The 12,059-nt window shown below is 43.3% G+C and overlaps 1 protein-coding gene across 24 annotated transcripts in view; it reads left to right on the forward strand.

The window, feature by feature from the left end:
- RIMBP2 (RIMS binding protein 2) overlaps positions 1 to 12,059 on the forward strand; it is a 711,286-nt gene that overhangs the window by 671,586 nt on the left and 27,641 nt on the right. For all 24 annotated transcript variants that reach the window (XM_073676113.1, XM_073676112.1, XM_073676118.1 and 21 more), the window contains one exon: positions 11,037 to 11,140. In XM_073676113.1, the coding sequence (XP_073532214.1) occupies positions 11,037 to 11,140 (104 nt within the window). The remainder of the gene's footprint in view (positions 1 to 11,036; positions 11,141 to 12,059) is intronic.

The following is a 12,059-nucleotide window of genomic DNA, read 5'->3' on the forward strand; positions in this document are numbered from 1 at the left end:
GCCACTTGCACAGAAAGCATTTACTCAGATTGTACATAATGTAAAACTGAGGGTGGGGTCTGTTCATTGTGAAATAATCCCTTGCTATGTCCTGGACAGTCTTCCCACCCCAATTGTTTTGGGTCTTTCCTGGGTGGTGAAAAATAATCCGTTGGTAGATTGGCAAGCCGTGGGAGATTATTGAATGGTGAGATTACTGCCATGAGAACTGTTTCAATATTTCCCTTGCTACAGTCTCTACGGAAATATTACCTGCTTTTCTGTCTGGTTTTGAGGACGTTTTTTCCAAGAGGGGGTGTCAGGATTTACCTCCTCATCATGCATATGACTGTCCTAATAACCTGACCCCCGGAGCTAAACTACTGAAGTCCAGACTGTATAATCTTTCTGGCCCTGAGAGACAAGCCATGAAGGATTTCATTGTGGGTTCTTCTTCGTGAAGAAAAAAGATGGCGGTCTACGTCCCTGTTTAGATTTCCAGGAATTAAATCAAATTACCATCCGAGATCCATACCCTCTTCCTCTGATTCCTGATTTGTTCAGCAGGTTGTACGAGCTAAGGTATTCTCCAAGTTGGATTTAAGGGGAGCCTACAATCTGGTTAGAATCAGAGAAGGGGACGAATGGAAAACAGCGTTCAATACCCCTGAAGGGTATTTCTGGTTATGCCTTTTGGTTTGACCAATGCACGTAAGGTATTCCAGCATTACATAAATGATATTTTCAATCATTTGGTGAGGAGGTTTGTGGTGGTCTATCTGGACGCTATTTTGATTTACTCACCTGATTTTGGGACACATCGGGGGCATGTTGAACAGGTGCTCCAGATATTAAGGGATAACAAACTTTATGCCAAACTAGAAAAATGTGTTTTCGACATTCAGGAGGTGCAGTTTTTGGGGTACTTGTTGTCAACTTCGGTTTTTCGGGTGGATCCGGAGAAGATTCGTGCAGTCCTTGACTAGGACCGTCCCGAGAACCTGGAGGCTCTACAACGTTTTCTGGGCTTTACTGATTTTTACCATAAATTCATCCAAAATTACTCAGTAATTGTGAAACCCGTTACTGACATGACTAAGAAGGGGTCTGATTTTTCCAAATGGTCGGATGCCTCCATCCAGGCTTTTTCTTCCTTAAAGAATTATTTTGCCAGTGCACCTATACTCAATCAACCCAATGTTTCCCAACCCTTTGTTGTGGAAATTGATGTGTTGGATGTGGGGGTTGGGGCTGTGTTGTCTCAGGGTCCGTCCCCTGATAAATGACGTCCTTCTTCTAAAAAAATTGTCTTCAGCTGAGAGAAATTATGATGTGGGTAATAGGGAACTTTTGGCGATCAAATTTGCGTTCGAAGAATGGCGATATTGGTTGGAGGGGGCTGTCCATCCTATTACTGACCATAACAACCTGTCATATCTCCAGTCAGCTAAACGTCTCAACCTTAGGCAAGCCAGATGGTCTGTTTTTTACTAGGTTCAATTTTGTTGTTACTTTTTGTCTAGTGGTCAAAAATGTCAAGGCTGATGCTTTGTCCCGGAGCTTCCCTGGTGGCGGTGATCATGAGAACCCTGCCCTGATATTACAGAATAGCGTAGTCATTTCAGCATTATATCCTGAACTGGAGGGTGAGGTGTTGGGAGGGGGAGGCTCAGGGGGACGCCACTGCCTCCTGCCATTCAGGAAGGTTATTTGTACCATCTAATCTGTGCCGCAAGGTAATTAAGGAACATCATAACTCTGTGCTTGCTGGTCATCCAGGTGGTAAGGCAACCGCGGACCTCCTCTCTCGTCGTTTTTGGAGGCTGGGGTTGCATTGAGATGTGATTGAACACGTATATGATTGTAGTATTTGCACGAGTTCTAAGGATTCGCATATCTGTCCGTCTGGTACTCTTCTTTCGCTACCTATCCCTAGTAGGCCATGGACACTCTTGTCTATGGATTTTATTACTGACCTACCGGTTTCTGCAGGCAAAACGGTGGTTTTGGTGGTTGTACACTGTGTGCAGCATTATTAGGCAAATGAGTATTTTGATCACATGATACTTTTTATACATGTTGTCCTACTCCAAGCTGCATAGGCTTGAGAGTCAACTACCAATTAAAGTAAATCTGGTGATGTGCATCTCTGTAATGAGGAGGGGTGTTGACTAATGACATCAACACCCTATATAAGGTGTGCTTAATTATTAGGCAACTTCCTTTCCTTTGGCAAAATGGGTCAGAAGAGAGATTTGACGGACTCTGAAAAGTCCAAAATTGTGAGATCTCTTGCAGAGGGATGTAGCAGTCTTGAAATTTCCAAACTTCTGAAGCGTGATCACCGAACAATCAAGCGTTTCATGGCAAATAGCCAACAGGGTCGCAAGAAGCGTGTTGGCCAAAAAAGGCGCAAAATAACTGCCCATGAATTGAGGAAAATCAAGCGTGAAGCTGCCAAGATGCCATTTGCCACCAGTTTTGCCACATTTCAGAGCTGCAACGTTACTGGAGTATCAAAAAGCACAAGGTGTGCGATACTCAGGGACATGGCCAAGGTAAGGAAGGCTGAAAAACGACCACCTTTGAACAAGAAACATAAGATAAAACGTCAAGAATGGGCCAAGTAATATCTTAAGACTGATTTTTCAAAGGTTTTATGGACTGATGAAATGAGAGTGACTCTTGATTGTCCAGATGGATGGGCCAGAGGCTGGATCTGTAAAGGGCAGAGAGCTCCACTCCGACTCAGACTCTAGCAAGTTGGAGGTGGGGTACTGGTATGGGCTGGTATCATCAAAGATGAACTTGTGGGACCTTTGCAGGTTGAGGATGGAGTAAAGCTCAACTCCCAGACCTACTGCCAGTTTCTGGAAGACAACTTCTTCAAGCAGTGGTACAGGTAGAAGTCGGTATCGTTCAAGAAAAACATGATTTTCATGCAGGACAATGCTCCATCACATGCATCCAACTACTCCACAGCATGGCTGGCCAGTAAATGTCTAAAAGAAGAAAAAATAATGATATGGCCCCCTTGTTCACCTGATCTGAACCATCATAGAGAACCTGTGGTCCATCATAAAATGTGAGATCTACAGGGAGGGAAAACAGTACACCTCTCGGAACAGTGTCTGAGAGGCTGTGGTGGCTGCTGAACGCAATGTTGATCGAAAACAGATCAAGCAACTGACAGAATCTATGGATGGAAGGCTGTTGAGTGTCATCATAAAGAAAGGTGGCTATATTGATCACTAATTTTTTTTGTTTTTGCATGTCAGAAATGTTTATTTCTAAATTTTGTGCACTGATATTGGTTTACCTGGTGAAAATAAACAAGTGAGATGGGATTAGATTTGGTTTTTATTAAGTTGCCTAATAATTCTGCACAGTAATAATTACCTGCACAAACAGATATCCTCCTAAGATAGCCAAATCTGAAAAAAAAACCACTCCATCTTCCAAAAATATTAAGCTTGGATATTTATGAGTCTTTTGGGTTGATTGAGAACATAGTTGTTGATCAATAATAAAAATAATCCTCTAAAATACAACTTGCCTAATAATTCTGCACACAGTGTAGATTGGTTCAGTAAAATGGTTCACTTCATTGCATTACCTGCACTTGCAAATGCCAAAACACTTGCTCAAGTGTTCATAAATGAGCTTGTGAAGCTTCACGGGATTCCCTCCGATGTGGTGTCAGATTGGGGACCCAGTTTGTTTCCAAGTTCTGGAAGGCATTCTGTTCTCCACTGGGGGTGCAGCTGTCCTTTTCCTCTGTTTTCCATCCTCAGTCGAATGGACAGACCGAGCGGGTCAATCAGAATTTGGGGACCTACCTCAGGTGTTTCGTCTCAGAAAATAGGGAGGATTGGGCATCCTACTTACAGCTGGCAGAATTTACCATTATCTTCTTGACAATAATCATCAAGAATCCACTGGCAGGTCACCGTTCTTTGGTGCATATGGTTACCATCCACAGTTTGGCACCTTTAGTGGGGGAGAAGCTTTGGGAGTTCCTGAGGAGGAACGTTTTGCTTTGTCGCTCTCCTTGGTGTGGCAGGGGGTTGTAAGTAATTTAAAGATCATGGGAGACAGGTATAAATGTATGGCTGACAGAAAACGCTTGCCAGGTCCGGACCAGAATGTGAATGAATGTGTGGTTGTCAACCAGGAATATAAGATTGAAAGTTCCTTCTTGGAAGTTGGGACCTAGGTTTATTGGTCCTTATAAAATAACCCTGTCATTAACCCAGCAGCGTTTCGTCTTGAGCTTCCTCAGGCCCTTAAGGTCCACAATGTTTTCCACAGGTCCTTACTCAAGAAGTATGTGGAACCTCTTGAGCCCTCACCTCTACTGCCGCCCCCCAGTAATGGTTGATGGCAATCTGGAGTTTCAGATTTCGAGGATTGTAGATTCTCGTCTCCAACGTTTTTAGGAGCAAACCAGTAACAATGCGGTGACATGGCAAGAATCTGCATAACTAATCGTATGCTAAATCATTGCAAGTGAAATTTATGTATGAGATAGCAAAGATGATTGTCTATAAAATGATGGTAGTGTCAAGTTCAAAGCAGTAGTGGATGGTGAGATATGGAGCCTGAAAGTCAAACGTTCAAAACATTGTTACCCTTTTGTTTTCACTTTATATCAGGATGGGGGCATTAAACGAAGATGGGGGCCACATACCAGAATGGAGGGACCTCTACCAGGATGCGGGCCATATACCAGGATGGCGACATAGACCAGGATGGAGCGACCTATACCAGGATGGGGGTCATATACCAGGATGGGGGGTCATATACAGTTGAAACCAGAAGTTTACAAACACTATATAAAAACACACATATGCACGTTTTTCTCAATATCTGACATGAAATCAGAATAAATCTTTCCCGTTTTAGGTCAATTAGGATTACCATAATTTTTAATATTTGCCAAATGCCAGAATAATGAGAGAGATAATGTTTTTAGGCATTTTTATTACTTACTGCAAAGTCAAAAGTTTATGTACACTAAGATTACTATGCCTTTAAACAATTCTGGACTGCCCATATGATGTCTATAAATGTGCACTATATGGGACCATTATACTGTGGAACACTATATGGGCCATTATACTGTGAAGCACTATGTGAGGCACATTATAGTGTGGTGCACTATACGGGGCCAATATACTGTAGGGCACTATATGGGGCCATTATACTGTGGAGCACTATATGAGGCCTTTAATCTGTGGGGCACATTATACCGTGGGGCACTATATGGGGCCATTATACTGTGGAGCACTATATGAAGCCATTATACTGTGGAGCACTATATGGGGCCATTATACTGTGGAGCACTATGTGAGGCACATTGTAGTGTGATGCACTATATGGGGCGATTATTCTGTGAGGTATCATATGGGGCCATTATACTGTGGAGCACTATGTGAGGCACATTATAGTGTGGTGCACTATACGGGGCCAATATTCTGAAGGCCACTATATGGGGCTGTGACGCCCAGTTGCGCTTGGTATCACAGATCCTAGAAGGGTGTATTAATGGATTCCTCCACAAGAGGCCCCCATAACCATTCACACATCTCCACCTTCCACCTCAGACCACCAGAGGGAGCCCGTTAGGGATAGATAAAAAGGGAAGGTGGAGCCAGGCAGCAGTTAGTCTAGACTGGAGTCAACAGAGAGCAAACCTGTTGAGAGAGTTCCTGCAGTAGAAGCCTGAGAGAGGGTAGTCTGCGGTGGAGCACAGTCGAGACTCAGTTGTAGCTCAGAGAGGTGAGCTTTAGGTGTGCCGGCGCCATAAGATCGGTGAAGCGCGGCAAGCTGCCGTTAGTGTGAGTAGCCTAGTGAGGGCCCGAGTAGGCCGAAGGCGAGTGGAGAGTTAGTACATAGGGGGCAGAGGAGCTTACCTAGCTCACCCCGAATCCTTTACCGGACACCGGGTCCGAAGCTTACCGGGATCTCTATGACCCAGTAAGGCAAACCGGAATCCCTGGAGAACTACAAGTCCCAGGATTGCTAAAGTGCTGATACGTAACAGAGCCAGGAGACACATAGGCCTCGTAAGTCGGGAGCGTGCACTCCAAGGAAAGGCCCTACCACAAGGTCAGCCTGCGCAGGACAGAGACAAAGTTAGGCCTAGCTCCAGGCAGATCAGAAACTTACTACGCAGAAGCAAGCAACAGGAGTCCCAAAACCCGCTCATTGGGGAGGATCCTGACATGCACCCTTCACCCTACAGTGCTCCGGGACGTGCCTGAATTTCCATCAGCAAAAGGTACTGAAGTGACTATCGTGTCTGTCCCTGTTCTTGCTCGGACCCGGCTGGGTCTCGCCTGTCCTGCATTCCATTCCCTGTTATTCACTGCCCTGAGGCCTAGCTCCACCTGTGGGGAGCTATACCATCAAGCTGCCTTATCATCGGCCTCAGTGGACTGAGCAGCGCTTGTGATCCTCACCAGAAGCCACAGGTGGCGTCACAAACTCTTTTATAAACTTAACCAATTTTCCCTTTTTAAAGAGAGACCCCAGGGTACGGGCCCCGGGAGCCGACCACTGCGACATCCCCAAGGATAAAGGCCCGGATACCCGAGTCATCCCCATTCCCCTGGGCGAGTCAGGGCCATTATACTGTGAAGCACTATATGGGCCATTATACTGTAGGGTACTATATGGGGCCATTATACTATGGAGCACTATATGAGGCCATTATACTGTAGGGCACTATATGGGGCCATTATACTGTAGGGCACTAATGTGACCCTGCTTCCTCTTCTTCTATGGGAGTAGTAATATAGTGGACAGAGCAGGGTAAAACATTACACCACTGCTCCCATAAAAGTAGACAGAGCAGGGTCACACATTTCACCACCGCTCCCATAAAAGTGGACGAAGCGGGGTCACATCTTACATACATTAGATACTAATCCCATCCTGTGTGATACATTCCGCTGAGCTCAATATCCAATCCCATCATGTGATAAACTACATTTAGGCCTGTATCTAATCCCAGCTTATGATACAGTGAGCAGCACCATCTTAACAGAACCTGCGCTGCTAGCCGTCTTCGGTGACAGGCTACTTGCCAATATCACTGGCAGTTACAAACAATATTGCTCCTCAGTTTGATCCTAAACTTCATCCTTTCTTATCATGTTGCAAACACCCAGAAGGGGAGAAGAGGAGTGACGTTACACACGTGAGCAGATCCAGACCACATTTACTGCAGTTGTATTGTGAGCTAGCTATACACTGGCAAATTTCAGCAACTATTCCCTCTAGTGTTTAAAAGTGGAAATACCAAACCTTTTAAAATTATTTTTCATATTTAATTTTTTTTTAAATGTAATTAGTTTTTAATGATGTAAAACATTAATCATTTACATTTTTTTCAATTTTTGATTTTTTTTTGTTTGTGGCACCTTTCCTTTAAACTTAAAGATACCTTTACACTTATTAGCATATATCATAGTAAGGAGGCTGTATATATAAATAAACATGGAATAAATCACCTTTGAAAAAATTACTGTGAATGTGTTATGAGAGAATCCCAGTTCATGGGAGTGGCCATTTTGGGATTGGCAGCTCAGCATGCTGTGTTCTAATGAGACACGTCCCCAGATTCCAGGCTACGGAGTAAAGCACCGCATGTATTACCCATATAAGCTTACTCTCAGGTAATCTGGCAAGCAAGTTTAGATGAGAGTGGTCATTTATAAAAGTTCACATTTATAGTAACACAGAAAGTGTATATAGATGAATATGGTATATAAAACCTTCTGGCTAACATGGTCCAAGTGTGTTGATATTTACTGAATACACGTATAAGGGATATGTGTATGTTTATGTGCTTATATTTTTAGATTTTTGCCAGGAGCATACAAAAAAAAATCATAGGGACCTAAAGCTAAAGTTCTAATTGCCCCCTCCCCCCAATAAAAAAATTGGAGGGGTCACGGCGCATAGGTGCAGTTTCAGGGCATACCTCCCAACTTTTAAAGACAAGGAGAGGGACATGTATTGCGGTAAGTACAGAGAAATAGTGCCCCTACTGAAGCCCCTTAGTTTTCACGTAAAGGGAACCTGACAGGACTTCCATATCACTAGCATTTTTATCTTCCTTTATAAATTCCCTGCCTTTATTCTTGATGACACATTAACATATCTTTAGAAAAAGTATTTCTAAAGTCTGTTTTTCATATACAAATTAATATTTTGACTAGTTGATGGGGCGTTTGTTTCCCCAGACTAGCCGTCCCACTAAGCATGTTATTACGCCCTTGTCGGCATGGTAACATGATTTGCAAGAGCCGGTGTCATCCCAGGCCTATGCAAAACTGGTGCGCGACTTTCTTTCCTGCACATCATTGCACCTTTGAAGCCAGGTGCATGCTCCCCGGCTTCAGAGGAGCCCTGCGCATGCATGTCCAAAAGCAAAGAAGAAGCTTCATCTAAGGCTCCTCAGTTGATTTCAGGCTTCTTTGCCTCCATACATGCGCAGTGCGCCTCTGAAGTCAGGGAGCGTACACCTGGCTTCAGAGGCACAATGACTTGAATGAAAGAGGCGCAAGTTTTGCAGAGCTAGTGATGATGCCACTTCTTGCAAATCATGTTATCACGCCCAAAGGGCCGTGATCATCACGGACCTCAGTAGCGATGCCTGTGTGTATGATTGGCTGCAGTGGTCATGTGGATGTAGGTAACATCTTCGCTTGAGCAGCAGTGCTAGAATGGCGGCGGATTTCCCAGGTGAGTATTGTTTTGTTTTTATTGTTATTTTATAGTTTTCGGTGCTACTAGTTTTTCTTTTTTAAATGCCACATAGAAATAAATGTACAATGTATGCTTATTAATAGATATTTATGTGGTTAAATCGGCATTTATTGAGAATATATATATATATAAATATATATATTAAGATTTGAGAGTCCTCAGCAGTTGATACATTTTAATGGCTAACTGAAAAGATGGTAACAAATTGCAAGCTTTCGAGACTACTCAGGCCTCTTCATCAGGCATAGAATAACACAAAATCTGAAGAGTCACATAATTATACACAACAGGTCCCAAAAATAGTGCAATAGATGAGACAAGTGACGTGAAGCAAAACTATTAGTATGGGAGGGGGGAGAAAGAGTTGTGGCCATAAATATTGGAGCAGTTCATAGATAAGAAGTGTGAAAGTTTTATTGGCCTGTGGTCTGAGGAGCACATTCCTTAGTTGATCATTTTAGTCTAGTCCGACAATCTGGAATTCAACAGTTATACATTTGACACAGCAACAAATAAACCAATTCACCGATTACAGTTTAATAACTGGTAATGAGAACAGTCCACAAAAAAAGCACTTATTTGTCAAGCAGCTGTGCTCTGTGCACACAAGCCACCGGCCATCTCTGCCAGCCTTGCTGTAAAACTTACTTCAGCAGTTGCTAATGGTAAAATAGTGTTGGCCTGCAGAGTGGCGAGTACATGAACAGTGTTTAAAGCACATTCCAATTTTCTTCTATGTTATAAGAGCATATGTGACATAAAGTGTCTTCTTGATGGATAGAGTCCAAGACTCCAGACAACATGTGCCTGCAGGTTCTTAAAAAATAAATCCAGTACTGCTTACAATACCAGTTATACAATTGCAATATACAGTATATTCCAGCCTAATATACTGTGCAGATCCAAAACCTACTCTTATTCATATCATTCTTATTCCAGACTTTTTTTGTCTAAGCTTTTTTAGCTGGTGCAATGAGTTAGGAACTTGGGCACATTTCCTTCTAAAACAATCAGATGAAAACAGCGGCAAATACATGATGCTTTATAGCCCCGAATAATTAGCCATACTTAGCTTGGATGGTAAAATTTCAAGTTTCTAGGACATAGAAGGATTGGTTGTCTTCAATCCTGATGAAGAAGGTAATGTATTTGTTCTTGGCGATCTAAAACTGTAAGATTGTCTAGTGCAGAAAAAGGGTTAATGACACCATACCTGATTTGAGCAGGGAGATGGCTAATTACAGCCTCTCTAGTGGTATAAGGTAATAAAACGTTTAATGTCAGCACCCTAGAGCAAAGAAAGGGGTGTATGTTTCCAAACTGTCCCTGTGCAATTAGAATTTTTAAGCTGTTGGGACACATTATAGTGCAACTTAAATGGAATCTGTCAACAGGTTTTTGCAATGTAATTTGAGAGTAACATGATGTAGGGGCTGATAGCCTGATTCCAGTGATGTGACACTTACTAGGCAGTATGTTGCTGTTTCAATAAAATTAGTGTTTTATCAGCAGATTATCACTAAAGGACTAGGTGTATCATGCCTCTTAGTCAACTGCTCTGTGTAACCACACCCTCACCACTAATTAACAGCTTTGGGTTTTACAGCATTCTGAGCGCTGCTAGATCTGTAGCGGAGAAAACTAATTCAATCAAAATGACAGCATGCAGACCAGCAAGTGACACAATGCTGTAATCAGAGTCTCGGGCCCCATGTCATACTGCTCTCAGATTACATAGCAAAAACCTGGTGACAGATTCCCTTTAAAGGGAACAGTGATTTATGTTCTTCAATCAACAGATCACAAATACAAATTAGGAATAAATTATTTGCAAGGAATCAAAAATTAAAAAAACAATAACAAAAAACTATTTTATTTTGTACTTCGATTCACACAAAAATGTATAAAGTTCAGCAAATTCATGGGCATATGCCTATAGCTATAAACTGGAGAGTTAAGAAGTAGAATTAACACTGCTAATGCATTCTTTTATATGATGCAGCTTGGAGAACAAAATGGTACATAAATGGTGTTTATCTGTGCAGACACATAAGTTGATGCCATTGTATTTACTCATGCTGAAGGGGCCATCTTCTTATAGGGTATTTTAGGAAGAAAGAACCAGTGTGTAGCAGAGAACTGTCATCATTGCCCATTTCAGCTTCTACTTCACTATGTGGTCTTTTGTCCAGCTTGTTAGTTTGATCACAAATTCAGATTTTTTTTAAGACTTGTGGTGTAAATTAAATGTACGGATTTTTTTTTCTTAATTGGCACAGAACGAAACAGGAGAAGTGGAAGGCAACACTCTGTTTCCACAAGGAGAATGGTTGCTCTGTATGACTATGATCCAAGGGAGAGCTCGCCTAATGTCGATGTTGAGGTAAAGCATGTATTTTAATCACTCCTTGAAGCCAATGTCTAATTCTCCTGACTGAACAGTCATTCTGGGTTCCCTATCTAAAAATAAAACCAGTAAAGAATGTAATTATTATCTAGTTCAGCACCTCTTAGTGCATTCTGCTGCACTGATTAAATTGAAGAGAGAACAGGTGGAAGTTGCCAAACCTCTAGTTGCCCACGCCAACCATATTGACATTTTATGAGTATAGCATTTTTCGGACCATAAGACGCACTCCCCCCCCAAAAAAAAATTTGGGAGGAAAATGGGGGGTGTGTCTTATGGTCCGAACGTAAGCTTACCGGGTAGTTGCGTTGGTGGTGGAGCGCAATCGCAGGGCCCTCTGTTCCCTCCCTCAGGAACCTGTAGGCGGCGGCAGAAGAGGTGAGATGCTGCAGGGCTGGTGTCTGGCTGTCAGCGGTAAGGCAGAGCGGTGCGGCATGCTCTGCTTTCTGGTGACCTGAGCCATCTTCCTGAAACGTGATCTACAGGAAAATGGCAGCTCGAGCCGGCGCATGCGCAGACTGGAATGTCGGTTGCCATTTTCCTGTAGATCACGCTTCATGAAGATGGCCGCGGCCACCAGAAAAGAGCGCCTGCCGCTCTGCCTTACAGAGCACCTCACCTCTTTCGCTGCCGGGCTCCTGAGGCAGGGAACGGAGGGCCCTGCGATCCAGCTCCATCACCCCTGCAACTTCCCGCTGCTGGAGCACCGCCTTCTCACACCCAGGATCTGCAGCATTCCTCCACTTTCGCCGGCTTCTTGAAGGACTCTGCCTCCTGTGACCCCCGCTCCACCGCCCCCCAGGTAAGATACCGTACCTATTCAGACTGTACAAATTCCTTGCAGAAAGAGTTAGTGTTTCAACTCACCTGTTTTACTGCATGGTCCACAAGCACG

This window comes from Phyllobates terribilis, unplaced genomic scaffold, assembly GCF_046119375.1.
Source record: "Phyllobates terribilis strain yellow unplaced genomic scaffold, ASM4611937v1 Scaffold_1__5_contigs__length_1240528914, whole genome shotgun sequence".
NCBI classification, from domain to species: domain Eukaryota; kingdom Metazoa; phylum Chordata; class Amphibia; order Anura; family Dendrobatidae; genus Phyllobates; species Phyllobates terribilis.